General features: G+C 48.8%; 1 protein-coding gene across 1 annotated transcript in view; it reads right to left on the bottom strand.

Moving 5' to 3' along the window:
• Nucleotides 1-1033: 1033 nt before the first annotated feature.
• Nucleotides 1034-20833, bottom strand: part of HOMER2 (homer scaffold protein 2) — an 83542-nt gene continuing 63742 nt past the window's right edge. The window contains exons 4-9 of the mRNA XM_020289124.2: nucleotides 12649-12741; nucleotides 8635-8741; nucleotides 5707-5863; nucleotides 3802-3912; nucleotides 3041-3121; nucleotides 1034-1868 (exon numbers count right to left, since the gene is read on the bottom strand). Coding sequence (XP_020144713.1) covers nucleotides 1680-1868; nucleotides 3041-3121; nucleotides 3802-3912; nucleotides 5707-5863; nucleotides 8635-8741; nucleotides 12649-12741 — 738 coding nt within the window. The 3' untranslated portion in view covers nucleotides 1034-1679. The remainder of the gene's footprint in view (nucleotides 1869-3040; nucleotides 3122-3801; nucleotides 3913-5706; nucleotides 5864-8634; nucleotides 8742-12648; nucleotides 12742-20833) is intronic.

The raw sequence follows: 20833 nt of genomic DNA, 5'->3' as shown, positions 1-20833 counted from the left end.
CAGTCCATGGACAGGTGGGCCAGGCTGGATCGAGAAGCAGCCCCTCTGTTCCCTCCTGGGCCATGGGGCCAACTCTGGGCCAGGCCAGCTCTCTGGTCTCCTGGCACAGCCAGCAGGGAGCTGCTACCAACTGTCCCAAGAGCCACATGGCGCTCTGGGGAAACGGCAGGTCCAGCAGCGCCCTAGCTCGAATCAGCTAGAGGCCAGACCACGCGTTCATTTCCTACCTGCCAAGAGCCCCGTGTATTCGACCAAAGCCCCCCATCCCGCCTGCAGGGTCTCCCCTAAAGTGCTCTGGTGCTGCAGGTCACAGCCTTCCCTTCTATCCCCATCCCAAACAGGACTTCCCAGCTCAGAGAGCTGTCCTAGCGTGGGGAAGCAGAGCAGCAGGACTTGGACGCTCACCCTGGGACCTGGGTCAGGCCTGCGTAGACCCCTCCCCGCAGGCTGCCAAACCCTAACCCGTCCATGTGAGAAAATGTTTCCAGAGGGAGAAGTTCTCTTAGGTGGTTCTCAAAGGGGTAAGGGGGCACCAAGGCCTCCCCTGCCCAAGGCATTTAGAAACGCGCAGGGCCAAGGATCCAGACCTCGTGCCGTGCACAGCCACTCCCTCCTAACGGGGACGCCAGCAGCACCCGCATGCCCGCTGGCCCCACTAAGCAGCTCTGTCAGAGCAGAGGGTTCCTGGCTCCAGTCCCTTCCTTAGCAGGAACCGAGACAGAAAGGCGGGGCGGAGGTGGGCAGGGTCTCTCTGCTGCGAAGGCCAAGGCCAGCCAGCCGCGTTCTCCCCCTCATGGGCCTGTGTGATTTCTTCTCAACTGTGCGAACCGTAATAGGATCCCACCCTAGATCCCAATCCCTAGGCAGCCCCTATACCAGGGACAGCCGGTGGCCCTGGAATCGCGCGGCCATAGGCCTCCCTGTCTGGAGAAGGCGGTTCCAGGGTCACAGACCCCCAGGGGCAGAGCATCACCCAACGGGGGTTTGAATTCTGTTGTGGGGTTGGATTAAAACACTAAGTTCTGTTTCTATGTTTAACTGAACAAATATTTATTAAGCACCTACTTTGTGCCAGGCACCGTGCCAGGCCCCTCGCTGGGTGCTGTTCTCACAGCACAATCATCTGCCTAGAAATTAAAACCAAGAAAAGGGACATCATCGCAACCATTTGAACTGGCAAGCGCGGTGGATGCAGGCGGTCACCATGCCAGAAACTCACCCGCCAGCAGCTTGTTCTCTTTCTCTGGCTGAGACTCGACCAAAGGGTTGTTTTAAAGCATCTCAGCGCTCACCGAGAGGGACGTTGCTCCCTCCAGCCTCAGGGACTGGCCTCGGTGGCCGTTCGGGGACTCTGAATGCCATGTGACAAAAGGAGCCATGTGGCCTGGTGTGAAGAATATTGATATTTGGATTAGAAAATACTTTTTTCCCCCCAGTTCCTATGGTTGCAACAGCCCTTAGGAAAGATAGAAACATCCCTGCCCTGACTGCGTAAGTGGTTAAGGTAGACCTAGTTCTGGATTCCTGAGTCAGAACCTTGCGGGCGTCCACAGCCTCACGAGGCCGAGAAGCGAGAGGAGCCGTCTGCGCCGGAGAGGAGGAGCGGGCGGCCACGAAGTGACACGACAGGGACGTCCCGGGCGGGGCTCCTGGCGGCGCACTCGGGGCTCCTGGCGGCTCTAGTTGTCGGTGCCCAGCTTGGAGAGGCCGCGGCGGAAGTCGTGCAGGTCGTCGATCTTGCCGTCCAGCACCTCCAGGAAGCTCTTGAGCTCCACCTTCAGGTGGCGCTGCCGGTACTTACTCTCCTCAATGTCCGTCTTCAGAGAGCGCACTTTGTCTTCCAGGTTCTGGTTGTCTCGCTCCGCCGCCTGGGAAGACAGGAGGGAGAAGGCTCTGGAAAACAGGGCGGCGGTGGGAGTCGTCCACAACACCCGCTAGAGCAGAGCCCGTCACTGGCCACCAGGAGCCGAGGCTCCCTGGGGACACGTGAAGCCCAACACACGAGCCTGCGATGACGTCAGGGAAGCTGAGCGCACTTGGCTGTACTCCTCCTTTCCTGTCCTCTCACGGCCGGCCGAGCGTGCGACCCACACCTGGCCCGAAACCCCAGGACAGACTCGAGAACGCGGGGTCCTGCTGGAGGGAGCCCTGGCGAAGGGCCCAGCAGAGAAAGTAGGAACCAGACGTCACCTTTCAGTTCCATCCTGACAGGGACAGAGCAGACGGGAAAGGGCCCTGCCCTCCCGCTCCCACGGAGAAGCGAGGCTTTCTCAGCCCCAGGGGCTGGCCGCCAGCCCTTGGTGAGGGAGCCCTGGCCACGGAGCGACTCGGGACGGCCAGTCAGTGCCCTCCATGCTGTTACCATGGAGATGTTCTGTGGAGTCGGCCCCACAAGCCAGCCGAGGCTTGTCCAGGTAAATCAAACACAGCAGACAGGACAGCGGTGAGGCCGTAAGTGACCTCTGCCTCCCAGTCTTCGTGTCAACTGAGGGTTTTTTTGTGGGCATAAACTGAGGCTTTTGGGACCCGTGCACAGGAAGCAGTTCCCACGCTGGGTTCCATTGTGCTCTTGGGGGTGCTGAAGGGCCTGAAGGGAGGAGACCCACAGAGGGGCAGAGGGAACTGGAAACCCTCATTTGATGGATCAGAAATCTGAGGCCAGGGAGGAAGGCCTGCCCAAGGTCAGCGCCCAAGGTCAGCGGCTGGGAACAGCCAAGGTGGACTCCCACCATCCCGCCCCCTGCTCCCCTGAGGCTCTGCCGGGACTTTCTGTGGGTGGGAAACTGTCGCCTACTATGGTTATACACAGGACAGCTTCGTTCAAGTGGAAAACCCAAAAGACAAATGCCACTGAGCCTGCCCCCGGGACATGGGTGGCCCGCAATGCCATCTGGCGTGCAGTCACCGCCAGCTCTTCATGAGTAGAAAATTGCGCTTCTTCCCCATCCCAGGAGCGAAAGCGAGAGGCGGCAGAGAAGCGAGTAACACGACGACTGCCTCCAGTCTGAGCCGGACGGCCGCGCCCCCACCCTCTGCTCACCTCTAGCTTCTCAGAGACATAGTCGCACTCCGACATGAGCTGAGGTATGATTTCGCTTTGTTTGCGGAGATCTTTCAACTCCTATGGGAGACACGAATTAGAGAGAGAACATGGCGGCAAGTCAGATAAAACGTGCTCTTGATCGTCATGGACCCGGCACACCCTAATGGAAGGGGCTTTTGGGACCTGTCCCGTTTGCACAAATGACAGTAGGTGACAATGCTGACACTTAAACATCGGGTAATCCCAGGGGCCACGTGACGTGCGTTAGCGCATGAAATCCACAAACCGACATAAAAAGGCAGATGTTCTTATGATTCCCATTTCTAGATGGGGAAACTGAGGCCTAGAGAGGTTCAGTAATTTGCCCATGGTCTGCAACATGTGTGTACTTAACTGTGCTGCCCACAGAAAACACATGGCTGTGTGGCTGGGGCCCTCGAGGCCCTGACTGGCCAGCAGGACTCCGCTGCTGACAGGTGACCCGCAGAAGTGACCGAGTGTCCTACCAAACGTAGCGCCCTCTGAGGCCTGAGCGACTGACCACGTAACACTGCGACGAGGACGCTGCCGGGTGACCACGACGCCTCTGCCCTGCCACAGCTGCACTTAGGGGCGGCTCCGGGTGCTCTCTGTGCCAACATCCAGGCAGCTGCCAGGGCTGGTCACATGCCCCAAGCCACCTGCTCCGTCCCTGGGTGGAGGTCACCTCCCAAGGCCCACAGGATGCCAGGGGCTGTGCCCAGAGCAGCGTCACTCACCGTCTCCTTTTCTCGGAGTTCTGCCTCCAGCTCCTCGATCCTCCTCTTCAGCTGGGAGTTCTTCTCCTTCTCCCTGTTGATCTCGCCGCACTGCTCTTCGAGCTCGTCAATCTAAGGGACACCGCGCATCAGTTTGCCGCAGTTGCTAAAGAGGGCTCAGCACAGCTACGTTCGTGCTTTCTTTTAAAACAAGCCATACACGAATCCACTCATGGATATTTCTTTGTGGCTAGGGATAAACTCCCCGCACGGGGCCATTTGCCCTCATGTGCACGGGACACCTTGCTTGATACCGGCCGAGTCGGTAGTGACACCCGGCTGCAGGACGCTCTGGGCTCCTGGTTTCTCTCACGGCCACAGGAGTAACCTTAGTTTGCTGTATGGATCTGTCTCAGGCTAGAGCCAGATGGCCCCCGAATTCATCTGCTTATCCCCAGAATGATGTTTAGATCACTCTAATCACGTCCTGAATTATTCTGTTTCATCTTAAGGATTTAAGCCGGCAGCGTAGACAACCGAGCTACTCTGTGGGGCGTGGCTGCCAAGTGGGAAGCCATGACATTTCAAACACTCTAAATCGAGATGACCTTCCCCTACTTATATGCACAGAAGGGGCCTGGCCTGTGGCCGCCTCTCACGGCTGAAAGGCAAATGCCCAGACTGCACCTCTCCCTCCTCCCCAAGTCTAAGCCCTCAAAAGGGTCACCCGTGTGGGGTGAGACACCCTGACACTGCCGTTAGATGCTGGGCACTTCCTGGGGGCCAAAACGTGTGTGCAGAGTGGACAGCAGGAGTGGACCCACGTGTGGCACCAGAGCACTGCAGCCTGCGCCAACCCTCAGGGGGCAGGCTCCCTGCTTTGCTCTTGCTCCGCTGCCCGCACTGCCTTTGGTCCTGATGCTCAGGCCCCAGCAAGAAACTCAGCTCTTTGCTTGAAAAATGAAAGAGAGGGCCATCGGTCCCCCTCTGGCAGGCAGCTCTGCCAGGCCTGGGATGGGAACGTGCAAAGTCAGCAACTGGCCTGGTGCCCCGACTGTCAGCACTTCCCGCATGGAGATGTAAAAGTGACACAAGCCCGTTTTACGGGCCACCAGCACCAAAGCAAGATGGTGTGACAGAGGCCTGCAGTGGCTCTGTCAGAGCTGAGCAGGGCAGGTCATAAACAGGGCTGAAGGGGAGTGGACACCAATCTTAATGGGTCGTGTCCCCCCGACACCCTCCCTGATGGCACAGACCTCCATGCACTCACAGCTGGGGGACTGACTACCGTCATCAGAACGTGGTTAGTGCAGAGCCTCAAGGCCTCAATGGGGGAGTCTGTGGCCGCCCCCAAATCACCTTCTCAACTCGGCAGAACGACAAAGAGCATGAATGACTAATTACAGGTGAATTTTGAAAAAATCAAAGTGCTGGGATGTCAAGGTCAGAGAGCACACGCGTGGTCAGCAGGCGCCCATCCCCCATGCCTGTCACGCTTCGAGCGCCATGTTCCTGTCTTGACTTCCAAGCTGACGTGTTTAGAAATGCTGACTGTGGGGAAGCCGATGCTTCTCATCATTTCCCAAACCTCGTTTCTCACTTGCCCCCGGATCCCTCCTCTCCAAATGGAAGTGCCACGGGAGGGCCCCCACAGTGAGAGGCCAACCGACGACTAGGATCAGGGTGCCCTGGGAGAGGGACAGGGCTGACACCTCCAGTTTGTCTGTCTTCGCCTCAGCAGCATGAATCATACACCTTGGTTCAGGAAAGGTAATGCTCTATGTGCATGTTACAGGCCTACCAAGAAGGGCAGGGAGGTGGAGGACGTTCCGCGGGAGGGGCAGCAAGGCCTCTGGACAAGGGCAAGCGAGAGGGGTGAGAGAGGACCACGGGAGGCCCCGTCCCCCACAGCCCACCGAGGCCCACCTTGTTGCGGAGCCGGTCGTTCTCGTCGCGGCAGATGGAGAACTGCCGCTTCCACTGCTCCACGCTGGCTGCCGACTCCTGCAGCGCCGTGGTCAGCCGGGCGTTGCTCTCCCGCAGGGTCTGCAGCTCGATCTCCCACTTCTTCACGTTGGCCGCGCTGCAGGGCAGGACAGGCGCTGAGGACCACTCTGCTGCCCCTCAGCCCAGCCCAGGGGCCACCCCTCTCCCGCACTGGGCTGGCTGGTGGGCCTGGCTGCACCGACCAAGTGCCAAGAGGGACTGGCCCCCTCTGCTGTGAGCACGTCACCTTGCCGGCTGGCTCCTTAAAGAATCCCCTTACAGGAGAACAGAGTTCTTAATGGATGAAGACACAGAGCTAAGCGTGAAGGCCGCAGAGTGTGGCGGAGACCTGACCCCAGTCCCTGCTGACGTGCTGCCAAGGAACCTTTCACGCCGGCTCCTTCCCAAGGACCGAGGCTCTGAGTTGCCAGGCTGGCCCAGGGGCCCTTTGAGAATCTCACGGAGGCCTGGGACGCCTCAAGGACCCGGGTTTAAACCAACAATCGAACATGCACCCTGGCTCCAGGGTGGTAACAGCCCATCTGTGACCTGGGCCTCCTCAGAGCCTTTAAAGGAATCCGTACTTGAGAGCCCAGGGCTTGAGGACAGAGGGGCAGTGACAGGGAGTCCACCACTGTGGGCAGAACGGGGGCTCTAACCCCGAGGTGTGTGAGGGAGCCCTGGCTGGCCCACGTCCCCTCAGGGGTGTGAGGAGACCGGTGGCCTGAGGGACACCTATGGCATCTTATCTTCTATTCTCCGTGCTCAGTGTGGAAGAAGTTCAAAACAAACAAACAAACTGGAATCAGGTTCCCTCAGTCACTGTTCCCTTCAACCCTCCTCTAATTTCCTTGCCTCCGAGTCCCGGTATCTGTGGCGCCCACTGTGACCTGAGTGACAGGGCAGAGCTGCGCATGACAGCCCATCAGGACGTCCACGCCTGGCAGAGGGGAGTCCTCTTTCTAAAGGATTTACATTTTTTTTTTTAAAGTAAACACAATTGTGTCTGAATCATCTGTTATCTTTCATCCCTTAGCCTCGAGGACCTAGGAATGCAAGTGGGAAATACTTAGTTTCAGTTTCAAACACTGACAGAAAAAATAGTAAAGTGTTATTATCTGGTGAATTTTAGAGTGGATGATTGAGCATTGAAGCTAATTTAGGGAAACGGCTTCATGCCCATTCCTGTAGCTCACTGTTCATTGAACTTAGCTTTGAAAACGTTTATTTTTAGGGGTGAAATGCTTTCATCCAGGCAGCCCATTGTGACTTGAACCACCAAAAATAGCTCACAATTTCCTGATGAGTAAGAAAAGAGATTGGTCACAGTTGTGTCCTTTGAAGTACCTGAAAAAGACCCACCGTCCAAAGGCAGGTGGTCAGATCTAAGGGTCACACATGCTTTCCAAAACCTCCGTGTCAGGTGACTGGAATTGAGCTCCGAGCACTGGCCAGGCCAGCTGTGCGCCAGCTGTGCAAGGGACTGGCTGCCTCTGAGAAGGTTCCTGAAGAGACTGCAACTGCAGCCTTGAGAGGAAAGCAGGCAGGGAAGGTGATGGAAAGATTCACCAGCTAGGTGTCCCTGGGTAAGGAGTCACTTTGTCACTTGGAACTCAGTTTCCAGAACTGTGAGAAATAAAGGTTTGTTGTCTAAGCCACCCAAGTTTGTGGGATTTTTTCATAGAAGCCTGAGGTGACAAAGCTTCTAAGATGATCCAGTTCTTACACGGGCAGCTCTGGGGAGGGCAGTTTCAGGGGGACTGGGCAGGATGGGCAGACCCCCGGCTGGTGAGCGCAAAGCCCCGACTGCGCACATGAGCCCAGCCACACCATGACGTGCAGCCTGCGGGAAGTGAGCCATGTTCTCAAGATACAAAACCAAGCACGGCTCATACAATCATTAAAAATTAAAATCTTACTGACATCATTATACGGATTGTATTAAATTTATAGGTCAATTTAAGGGAAACATTTTTTTAAAAAGATATCAGGGCTTTCAACCACTTCTCAATAGAATATACAGAATATATGTTTTTAATTTTTTAAGAGGCAGGATCTTGCACTGTCACCCAGGCTGGAGTGCAGTGGTATGATGATGCTGCTTACTGTAACCTTGAACTCCTGGCCTCAAGTGATCCTCCCACTTCAGCCTCCTAAGTAGCTGGGACTATAGGTGTGCACCACCACACCTAGCTTTTTTTTTTTTTTTTTTTTAGAAATAGGGTCTTGTTATGTTGCCCAGGCTGGTCTTGAGCTCCTAGCCTCAAGTGATGTTCCCACATTGCCTCCCAAAGTGTTGGGATTATAGGTGTAAGCCACTGTGCTCAGCCAAAGAATGTATCTTTCTATTTGTTGAATGATTTATTTATGATCCTCAAAATCATTTTAAAGATTGCTTCATGTAGATCTTATACATTTAAGTTTATCCCTGTGTATTTTATGATTCTAGATCATATTGTAGAAGAAATCTCTTCTTCAAATATATATTCTATGTGACTTTTTGTATATAGGAAAGCCATTCATTGATTTTTGTGTGATTTCATATTTTTAATAGTTTCTTAGGTTTTTATATGTTTTTCTTAGATGCCCAACCAAGACTCAGACTTACATGTGAATAATGAGAAATCTGCCCCCCGGAAAACAAAAGCAAGCTTAAGCACAGGGACACACCACACACCGACACACACAATCACACCTCTCGCACTGACACGCTGGTACACTCAGCTGACGCTGACGTGGCTGGCCAGACAGAAGGGCCAGGAAGCCCTTCTCCCCTTCCAATCTCCAGAAACCCTGCCCACCAGGACAGGCTCGCCAGGAAGTGCCGAGCATGGGGGAAACGGGACCTGGATTTCAGACCGCCCTTACCTCTGCGTCAAGGCAATCTTCAGCTTGTCATTCTCAGACTTGAGGTGCGTGTCGGCTGGACCCGCGTGAGAGGCCTTCTCGTCGTCCGTCCCGTTGACGCTGGATGCCTGAGCGGAAGAGGGGGTTTCACACGCACATTCTGGTCAGGGCCAATCACCTGCACACATCACGGCTCAGCCTCACGTGGGCAGCAGATCAGGCGTAAGGAGAAACTGTCGTGAGTGCGGCCGAGCCAACTCCCCCAGCCAGAACACAGCGGACACTAACGCTCAGAAGGGCTGACTATGGGAAAAGGCCTAAGGACCACGTGAGCCGTCAGGTCTGTGCGCTCTGCTGATAAAAGAACTCCAGGCTATGCTCAGAGCGCCTCTTCGCTCAAACTTACAGATAAACCTGCCAACCTTGGATACCTGGTCTCCTTAAATACCACAGGAAGGAAGTCACAGAAGAGGAGGGACTGTCATAAACAACAAGGAACGGGAAGTAGTGACTCGGGAGGGAGAAAAGTGCGACAACGAAGACCTTGGGGCTCTGGAGAGTTAGATCATCACGTTCATTAACAAAACAAGAACCAAATAGGATGTTTGCCACTGTCTCACTGTTTAGCACTGTTATGAATGCTCTGATGTGTTTTCTGTAATAAATCATACCACATGAGGCCGGGCGCTGTGGCTCACGCCTGTAATCCTAGCTCTTGGGAGGCTGAGGCGGGCGGATTGCTCAAGGTCAGGAGTTCAAAACCAGCCTGAGCAAGAGTGAGACCCCGTCTCTACTATAAATAGAAAGAAATTAATTGGCCAACTGATATATATATAAAAAATTAGCCGGGCATGGTGGCGCATGCCTGTAGTCCCAGCTACTAGGGAGGCTGAGGCAGGAGGATTGCTTGAGCCCAGGAGATTGAGGCCACGGCACTCACTCTAGCCTGGATAACAAAGCGAGACTCTGTCTCAAAAAAAAAAAAAAAAAAAAAAATCATACCACATGGAGGGGAAATCTCATCTAGTGCTACATAAGATCTTAGATCTCATTTAACCTCCAATAAGCACAAGGCAAAGAAGGAAACCAGAAGAGAATGATGTATAAGTCTGACTAAATTTATGCACTGCAAAAACATGCCATAAACATAATTAAAATGCAAACAAAAACTTGCGGGGAAATATATGCAGCACATATAAGAAGCAAAATGTTAATACCTTTCCTGTACTGAAAAACTATTAGTCCTCATCCTTTAGAGCTACACACTGAATATTTATGGATGAAATGGGAGGATATCTGGAATTTGCTTTAAAATATGGGGGAGGGGAAAGGGGAAGTAGGGAAGAAAAATTGGTCATAAACTCCTAATTGCTAAAGCTCACCTATGGGTACTACGTGGAGGTTCATTACACAAGTCCGCCCAGCTTTGAATATGTTCAAAATTTTTCATGTTAAAAAACAAAGCTCTTGGAAATCAATATTAAAAAAATGAACACCTTAACTTAAAGAAAAGGCTAGGCAACTGATATTTACAAAAGAAGAAAAGCATAGTCAATAAACATGAAAAATATTTAATCTCACTAGTAAAGAATACAAAATGAAAAAAGCCAATAGGATACATTTTTCATCTGTCAAACCAACAAAGCTTTGCTGATGACGGTGTGGGAGGAAAAAGCCTTATTCACTGCTGGTGGGAGTGAGAATTGTACATTTCTGTAGGCTAAGTTTGCAGCAGGCATCAAAAGCTTTACAAACATCCGTATCTTTAACCCAGAACTTCCATTCCAAGAATTTATCCTGCAGATATCATATACACAAAGATGTGCAAGAACCTTCAACACAGTGTTATTTATATTAATGAACAATTAGAAACACAGATGGCCCAATTTATAGAAGGTTAATGGAATAAGTTTTGATACACACACACACTCGAATACTGTTTAGCCATTTAAAACAGTTTTAAAAAGGAATGATTGTGACATAAAAAGTTTTAAAAAGGGTAATATAAAAATATACTAGAGAACTATATTAGAAAGATATACACAAAATTATCAACAAAATAAATCTTTGAATGGTGAGAGTTCAGGTGATTTTTTATTCCTTTCTTTATAACATGGTATATTTTTTATTTCTACAATAAACATGTATTGCTTTTATAGTCACAAAACCCCCACATTAAATGTTTTTTAAATTAGGTTGGTTAAATCTTCAACTATTTGGAAACCTTGGTCAGGAAACCAAGCAATTGTGTGGTTTCTAATGAAAAAGAAATGTATAATAATATCTGTACTGGGGCAAATATCAGGAAAGGTAAAAACAAAGTTTAGAGGCAAAAAAAATTTCTACATAATTAATGCATATACATAAAATAATATCTTATTAAGTATACTTGACTTTTTAAAGGTTTAAAATACTTTTGGGGGGACAAATATTAAAATGAAACCTGATTTAGAGAAATTCAGATACTGACGTTTAAAGATATCACTGTAATAAGTGGTATTCAGAAAAAGATATTAGAGACTTTCTAGACCATGGATCATTCAGGTGCCCAATGATACAGACTCTCAAGTTAATTAGTATACAAAATTAACAGTGTCCGTCTTAGATTATATTAAAGATGATTCAGAAAGACTCAGGGAAGTTCCCATCTACCTGAAGCCCAATATATATTCGCTTCCATAAATCCATATGGAGCGTTTGTCATACGATGAGCCCAGAACGAGGTGCTGGGATATAACTCAAGACAAACATACATAGGCTCTGCCTTCGTGAAGCATCTGGAGCCACCAAATCTCCTGTCCACAGCAGCTGGCAAGCCAGGGCCCTTATCGGCAATTGCTCTCTGAGCACTGATGTACCGAACATGCTCCTCCCTGGGGTTCAGCCATGCTGAAGTTCTCCTCCCCTCCCACACCTGGGGCTCATCACCCAGGGCTCGAGCTTTTGCCCTCCTCTCCCCACTGCTTCTCCGTACATCCAAGTCTCCGGCTACTGCTTCCATGAGGCTGATAGTCAAGTCCAGGGTGTGGATCTTGACTGCTCAAGATGCCCAGGCCTCCTGATTCTCTTCCTGTACTCTGTCCCCATTTGCCCCCTGGCCTAGTCACTCTCCACCCCACAGTCTCCTCGATGACCTTCCTGCCCTGTCACTCCCTGACTGCCTTACCACCCGCACACACACTCATGTCCATTCTAGATCAACAGTCAAAAACCACTCCTAATGTCTACCAATCACCCAGTTATAAACCATAAAACCGACAGCTAATAAATAATCAACTGGTCACTGATGAAGAATGCTAGGTCCTTCCCAGCAACTGCAAGCGCATCTCCGTGCGTCCCCCGCCAAGCGGGGCCCTGGCTGTCTTGTTCTTGACCCAGAATCACTCCTAAGTCTCCCCTTTCCTTGTCTGTCTACATATGACCTTGTCACTAGGTCAGGCCTTCCCCTACCATCACATACACTAATCTAGACATCAGGAACACAGGTATTTTTATTTCGGGTTAAAACAGGTCCTTTTCAGTCAATCCTCACACTTTTAAGTAAACAGACTACTCAATTCCTGGCAAAGCCAGATCTCTGGCTAAAACAGAGCTGTTGGAGCATCATCTCCTACCTGACGTTTGTTAAAACTGGAAGGACACAAGGACTCTCTGGCTCAAGTTTTCCCTCTCATGGACACAAGTACCTGCATCTACGAACAGCATCCTACGTCTAGGCTCACCTCCCACCAGAGCAGAGAAACATGATGCTTTGCCCCTGGCGTTTAAACAGAGTGACCAGAGAACATCTCTCAGGGCTACAGACATATTAACTCGAATCTCACCATTTTCTGCCAAAAATACAGTACCACATCCTGAAAAATTCAACAGTCTCATAAAAACACGTCTTGTCCATTTCACTGTGATCAGGCTCATAGTTGAAAATTTGAAATTGCCCTGCTACCAAAGTTCCCTATTTCTCGCCCAAAGTGACAAGGAACAAAGAGCCTCGATTACTGATCCCACTCAGACGTATTTTGTGGACACATTTCTTACCTGGGAATGATTACTCGAGGTCTCGATTTTCTCTTGGGACTTGTCTCTGGCTAGTTTGGCAGCTTCTTTCACCTCCTGGAACTTCTCTGCAAACTGAACAAGGAGAATTAAGGTTTTTATTAACTTTATTCGTGGCTGACATTCTGAACCCACCTCCATTATTCTGCATCCATTTAAACCAATAAAATCTGCATAAATCCAGAAGAATTGTATTTGAGATTAAAAAGAAACGAACATAAATAATGCTTTTTCCAGTAAACACTATTAGCCAAGGTCAGACCTGAATCAATTTATAAGCTACGAAAGCTAGTTTGATGACGAAGTATTAAAACAAACCCCAAAGCCTTCAATGAACTAACACAAAAGCAACAAATGAAATGTAGCTATACCACCAAAGGAATCCATGAAAAACTTCAAAATCTATGCTGCAAAGATCCAAAAACTCCTATAAGTTGAAGTTATGAAAAATACTCAAAAAGTTTGGAGGCGGGGGAAGAATGGCTCTAGATTTTAAAAGCTTAAGATATAAAAAAAGTAAAGTGCAGCATATAGCTTATGATTGGATCCTACTCCAAACAGACCAACTCTAAGAGACTACTGGGGACAAACAGGAGAATTGGAACATGGACTGGATATTAAATGCTACCCAGGAGTTATTATTTTGTCATAAGTGCTAATGATGTTGTAGTTATGTGGGAAAATATCTTTTTTTTTTTTTAGAGATGAATACTCATGTTTAGGGGTAAAAGGTCTTCATATGTCTAATTTAAAGCAGTTCAACAAAATAAATGAAGAAATGTGGCAAAATGTTAATAACTGTTAGTTCTCGGTGACATGTATATGAGTGTTCATTATCCTATGCCATCTACTATTTTTTTAAAATGTTTTAATATTTCTATAATAAAAATTCTTAAAATCCTAGGGCAACCATATCAATCACTAGCTCAGTCACTGACAAGGTAACTGATTTTCATTAGCAAATTTATTGTTTGAACAGAGAACAGCCTGTGATAGATAATGCTGGTATGTATTAAAAAGCAAGAGAACGCTAAATGTGGTTGCTATAAACCGAAAAAAACAAAAAAAAAAAGCTAGTGAGTTGCAAGGCTACTGACGCGTCTGTGGGTTTTGCTGGGAACTCATTTATTCCTGAGCCCGGCCATCCTCTGACAACCGTGGTCAGCTTCGGGAAGCCTTGCCACATACCAGACACCCTGGTCCTAAGCAGCAAAGGTCAGCCTTTCTGTTCTGGCCTGCGTAGCTCCTGCCAGTCCTGTCAATAACGGCACAGCCACAGGGCTTCACATTTAACCTTTCCAAGACTGTCAGGGGAGAATCACATTCCCTGTTGCTTAAAATAGGTCCAGCGAGGATGGGAAAAGTCATTCTCCCGCCCCCCGCTTTGGGGACCCCTGAAGTAAAAACATCATATTGTGAACTCCCTGATGGCAGAGTCCACACCTTTCCTCTCTGCACACTTCTCCCACACCTGGCAGAAAGCAGGCACGGCACAAATAAGGTTGTTCAGAGGATGAATGAACTCTGGGTTCCAGGCTTGCACACCCCTTGTGCAAGAAATAAAAAAATAATCATGTCAAAGACTTGGTTCCTGTCCTCAGAGGCACACTGAGTTTGTAGATGATTTTGTTTACATTCAAAGAGGCGAGAATCAAAAAGAAAATTTCAGACAATAAGCTTAAAATGTAATGAGGTAGGATAAGCCCTGCCGGATATATTTTAAATAATCATTTAACAAAATGTGGTATTAGTAGACGTATGATGGAACAGAACAGGTGAGAAATGGATCTTAGCATTATATAAAAATTACCTATGACAAAGGAGGAATGAAAAATTGATGGGGAAGATTATTCAACATATGATTGAGATAACTTCAATAAACTGGGGGAGAGGGGGAGGAATGAATTTAAATCCTTAACTGTAAACCCATAGCATGAGAAATTATTGATGACTTAAAGGGTTAAGATTAAAAAAAAAAAAAAATCAAGCCTTAAAAAGTCTGGATGCTGTTAGACTAATTTTTTTTTTGGAACAGAATCTCGCTTTGTTGCCCAGGCTAGAGTGAGTGCCATGGCATCAGCCTAGCTCACAGCAACCTCAAACTCCTGAACTCAAGCGATCCTACTGCCTCAGCCTCCCACATAGCTGGGACTACAGGCACGCGCCACCATGCCCGGCTGATTTTTTCTATATATATTAGTTGCCCAATTAATTTCTTTCTATTTATAGTAGAGATGGGGTCTCGCTCTTGCTCAGGCTAGTTTCGAACTCCTGACCTTGAGTGATCCACCCGCCTCAGCCTCCCAGAGTGCTAGGATTACAGGCGTGAGCCACCGCGCCCAGCCCTGTTAGACTAATTTAAAGAAAAAAAAACCTGGATCCAAACAGAAATGAACATGTATCAAACTTCTGCTTGAGAGGTGGGAGGGTAATTTTCTAAACTTGGAAGAAATAAAAGAAAAATCACAGAAGTGACAGACTTGACTACATAACAATTTAAAGCCTTTGAATAGAAAAGGGAAGAAAAACTAAACCAGCAAGGAAACAAGAGCCTGGGGACAATATCCAGAGCTAGGCTAGCACAATTAGAAAAGTGTTATTTTATTTAGTACAGAAAGAGTTTATATAAACCAAAAGTAAAAATATGAAAATCTCAATAGATAAATGGCAAATTCATGAATAAAAAATACAATAGCTAAACAACTTGTAGAACAGATCGTTCTGCCTAGCTAGAAATGCAGATCAAACTAATGAGGCACCATTGTTTGTCTGCTAAATTAGCAAACACTAAAGGCAACTGCAATAGCTGGTGCTGGCGAGAGATTCCTGGTTATATATTGGCACAGCCTGGCTGAGAAGCAACATGGAAATGTGTATTGTAAGCGAAAAGAAATGTTCATATCTACTGACCCAGTGATAGCACTTCTGGGAAACTATTCTGTGAAAATGACTGAGAACACAGGGACAAAAAAAAAAAAAAGGCCTTCAATATGAAGATGTTCATTCCATCCTTATCTACAATAACAAAACTTTGGAAGCTTCCAGAGCACCCTGGGAGGACACACAGAACACTACCTCTCTAGCCTCCACCTGTGAGAAGAAAAGAGCCAATGTCATGGGCTGCCAAGTGACTGGTCTTTGATAACAAATCCCCTGCCTCCAAGTCTTAAGTTTTCTAGAATTTCCCTTTTTATAAAAACATAGCACGTATGCTTATAAATTTGGAAAACACAGTTTAGAAAAAAAGATGTTTTTAAACCTACAGTCCCATCACCCAGAGATTAGCACTAAGCACACAAACTTCTGACATTTTTCTATCTGTATGTGTGCATCCATTTATATATGTCTTTTAATAAAAGGAACAATACTGTATACCTCACTTTATAGCCTCTTTTGAAATTAACGATATGACATTAATACTTGTGTGAAATTATATGATTTTCTACTACATTATCTTTCTTAATTGCTATGCAACATTACCCTGAAGACATACTAGAGTTTAATTAACCAATTTCCTACTGCTGGACATTTAGATTGTTTCTCTTTTTTCTTTTCTTTTTTTCATGCTGTTATAAATGATGCTGCAAGGAAAATCCTTGTAGCAAATCTTTGTTCTCAGTTATGGTTATTTCCTTATAGTAGATTCCTATAAATGAAACCCACAGATCCAAGGATTTTCAAACCACAAAGGTTTCTGAAATACATTGCCAAATTCTCATGTCTTTATTTATTAAGGTCATTTTCTGTAGTTTTTAAAGTTGTGATGATAATTTTAATAAAAATCACCATTATTATCCTGATAGAAAATGAAAGACCATTATTGCTTGATTTTATTTGTAGCTTTTGTTTGGCCTTGGCCACTGAGGATCTACAGCAGACTCTACTGTTTGCTTATTCAAAATCCGTTTTTCTTTTTGCTTAATTTAATAGAACCTCAAATTTACCTGTGGCAGGAAATTCCCTAGTTGCTGGAGAATGAGAGCTGGTTTAAGCCAATCATGGTGACCCATTTCCCTGGTTTTTTTGTTTGTTTGTTTTTTGGCGGGGGTTGGCAGTGGTGGGGACAGCCAAGGGACTGGGGTTAATAATGGGACCCAACTGCTGGGGCAGTTTCCAAAGAAGATGCTGTCGTTCCACCCTCCCCTCCCCAGAATGCCAATGTGATGGATGGAGCTTGAGAAACAATCTCGTTGTCATTAGGGAAAGGCCAAGAAAAGAAAAGAGAAACGAAATTATGCAGAAAGAACCCACACCTCAGAACCAATGTCAGGGAGCCACTGTCCCAACGCCAGCAGCCACCTGCCCCAAGACTTCTCTCCTGCAAGAGAAGAACCCCACTTGTTTAAGCCCTGTGATTAGGTTCTCTGTCACCTGCAGCCCAAAGCATCCTAACTAAAATCTATCAAAAGAACGATTAATACCCCCATTTAAAAAAGACTGGCCCCTTAAATCAGGAGGCAGAAAAGTAGATGATAGAACAAAGTTCTTACAACTACCTGAGTTAATGAAGTGAACGTAAGGGGACAATTTTGAATTACAGATGAAATCACTGAAATGGGTCAAAAGCAAATACCAAGGAAATTTGGATTTTGAGACGAGAAGGTCTGTCATGTTCCCTCTTTTGCCAGCAAAGTAATAAACCCCCCCCCCCCACCACCAAAAAAGCAAACGCCGCGTGTGTATCAGGGTGTAGGCAGGTCCACCACACAGCACTAGCAACACCATCCCGGACCCTTCCCTCGTAATGGCAGAAAGCATTTCCTCCGTCTTAGAACAGCGACAACTCAGGTCAGATGCCAGAAAGAATCTAAACTTCAACATTTCGTTCTTACATTTGGCTCTCCCTCCTGTCCCTTTTCATAAGCTCTTTTATCAGAACACGCAAGTCCCTTTTTAACACTCTGCAGCAGGCTGAGGTAGGATGTCCTCTCCGGTGGGTAGACAGACGAGTCCCAGTTTAATTCTGGGAATACACAGCTTCTATTATTTTTGGAAAGCTTCTCTCAAGAGCAGAACGCTGCCCTGCAATGCTTGCTGGACTGCGGTTGAGCAATAGTCCTTCTAATGGCATCAGCGAAGACCAAGGCGTCTACTTTCCTTCCGGGAGGTAGAGAGAGAAGGATGGGCAAAGGGTTCTTAAATGAAAATGCCCACACTGGTGTTCCCTTCCCTAGACTAGTTGTAGTGTTTGGTTCCCAATTGCCCTACAGGCCTGGGGTGGCGGCTCAGGGAGGGCAGGAACACTCACAGCCTCACTGTCCCCTTAGCACACTCCTTGGGATCCCTTTGGGCGATTTCCTCTGTGCTAATTGCTACTTGTCAAGACTGCCAACCTCACTTCAAGATAATTTGTGTCCGCGTGTGGTTAACAGTTCCCTTCAAAGAGAAGAGGAAGAGCTGATTTGGAACATTTTGGACAAAGGAGACATCTGAGGGCTTATGTGAGAAGTCTCGGTGACAGTGGCAGGTCACAGTCACGCAGCGGGGACTCTGGTGCTGCAGCCTTGGCCGGGCGACTCAGGAAGATGGGACACGCCTCCTTAATGATAGGACATTTTCCTCTGATTTTCTGGGGAAAATCAGAAGTGGCCATCCTGGAAAGCAGACACAGCTCAAGGTCTCTCCAGTCCTCAGAGGCACAAAGAATTGAACTTGAACAACGTATTCTGGTTTTTGTTTGGAGTTCTCCCTTCTTTCAATTTTTTTTTTTTCATAGAAACTTTCCCCCTTTATCCTTCCTAGCAACTTGGATTCCTCCGAAGACTGAAGAAACTGTTCCAGGCAGCTGTGAGTGATTCTCTCTAACTGTCCTGGGCTTCAGGGAAGAACTCCCAGCCCTGGGCAGGGTCAGCAGCATGTGACCAAGAAGGGCCTGGCAGGACCGTCTCTGTTCATCTGGACGTGAGGCAGGTGAGAGCATGGGCCCCTCGGCAGGGGAGGGGGATCTGCAGGAGGGAAAGCCACACACCCCACTGCCCACCTCAGACCGAGGCTCCAGCTCGTCATTTGTTCAACAAGCTGCCATCACACCTGCTCCCCTCAGCACCTGTTCCTCTTCCATCTCAGGAAGCGGCCTCAGCCTCCCACCTGTCACCACCCGAGGCTTTCTGCCCTCATCGCCCACCCAGTTCTGCCAATTTAGCTCATATATATATATATATATTTTTTTTTTTTTTTTTTTTTTGAGACAGTGTCTCACTCTGCCACCAGGGCTAGAGTGCCATGGCATCAACCTAGCTCACAGCAACCTCAAACTCCTGGGCTCAAGCAATCCTTCTGCCTCAGCCTCCCGAGTAGCTGGGACTACAGGCATGTGCCACCATGCCCGGCTAATTTTTTGTATGTATATTTTTAGTTGGTGAATTAATTTCTTTTTATTTTTAGATGGGGTCTCACTCTTGCTCAGGCTGGTCTTGAACTCCTGAGCTCAAATGATCCACCCACCTTGGCCTCCCAGAGTGCTCCCTCAGTATTTTTTAAGTCCCTCCAACTCTTACTCAACCCTTCATCAGCTCTACCCTGGACTAAAACATTCTAATCTGACTTGCTGCCAGGAAAAAAAAAATCTACCTAAAATGCAAATCTGATCATTTTCCTTCTAGGCTGAAAACCCCATCAGGCCAAAGGATCGAGTCCAGAAGCACTGCGGGGCCTCCGAGGCCTTCTGTCTCTGGCAGCCTCCCACATGCTGCAAAGCCCGGCGCCCCATCTAGAGCGAATCGCCGGGGCTTCCTCATGCACCGAACTGAGCTGTGATTCCACTCAGCTGCTCCTGCTGTCGGAGGGCGACCCGCACTGTGGCCTGGGACTTCACCCCGTGCACGGGAGAGGCAGCGGACTTGGGACCCACACAGAAGCCTGGGGAAATGGCTGAGTGCCTAGCTGCATGGGAAGGGACCAGGAAGAAACAAAATGACGACGAGATTTGGGAAATGGCAATGTTAATGAAAATATTCGTGTTCCACATGAGCGCCCTTCAGAAGTCCCTACCCTTCAAGCACAAGAGGATCTTTCAAACCAGGCGCAGGAAAGGCTGTCCTGTGGGTGACCCCGCCATTCGCCTCCTCCCGGCAGCCTAGTACTTGCTCAAAGGATCTATGGGCACACTGGCCACCGCGCCAGGGGTAAAAGTGCCCCATGGCCTTGAAAACACGCTCACGCTCGCCACGGCCACCCCGACTCAGCCCTGTCGAGGTCCAGCAGCCAACACAGAGCCCCCCACCCGGCACTGCGCCTCTGAGGCCCAGCCCGCTCCCTGGCGAAAGCTTGTTACGCCAGGCCCCTGCTGCCAGGGGAGCAGAGATCTGTCCTCCCCAGAAAGGCCACTGTGGCCCGCTGTCTCTCTCCGGCTCCGCTATCCATAGTTACCTGACGCTCTCTACACCACACAGCACTGCTTCAAACCAACTGAGGCTGCAGGGAACTCACTTCCCTGCAAACGAAGTGAAGCAAGAGTCTAACTGCCACAGGACTCTCAGGTCCTCCTGCGTACTGTACTGCATCAGCCAAATGCGGCAGGTCCCGCGGAACTCTGCTGTGCCCATGCCTGCTGGAATGTCACATCTTCCAGAGTCACGGTGCACAAGTCCAGGGATGGAGGGATCAGGGCTGGAGAGGACAGATCCCCTGACTGCATCCAATGACCGACCCTCCTAATGTTTGCTCCCCGCCATGTGTCCCTGGCGCTCTGGAGCTTTTAGCGCCCAGGAAAGAATGCTTCTGAGAGAGGGTGGCACGGGAATGGGCGCTCAGAGTGCCACCAGCCCGTTTTGGGTTTCTCAAGCTTCTAAGGGAACAGAGTCCTCATGGAAGTATCTTAGGATGCAGAGGAGGACAGTCTGTGGGGTGTCCCCACCGCAAAGCTCATTTGTGACTGGGTGTAGGATGGCTGGATCTGCTTGCTGCGGCCTCCTCAGCAGCGTGTGTACGTGTTTACTCTGAACAGATGAAGGGTGCAAGTCGGCAGGCCCCTTCTTTGAACACTGTCCTCAATATATACAAGAAATCGAGCAGCTGAGTCTGTACCGGGAAACTCTGTCAACTCCCCAAGAACCTGGGATTTTGTGAAGCCCCTGGGAGCAGGGACCACGTACGTCTCCGCATCTTCAGTGCCCAGCCCAGTGTCAGGAGCTCGCTAAACACGTGCCTGGCCAGCCAGCCAGGTGTT

The sequence above is a fragment of the Microcebus murinus genome, chromosome 7 (genome assembly GCF_040939455.1).
Source record: "Microcebus murinus isolate Inina chromosome 7, M.murinus_Inina_mat1.0, whole genome shotgun sequence".
Lineage (NCBI taxonomy): Eukaryota > Metazoa > Chordata > Mammalia > Primates > Cheirogaleidae > Microcebus > Microcebus murinus.
This window is presented reverse-complemented; position numbering and strand designations above follow the sequence as displayed.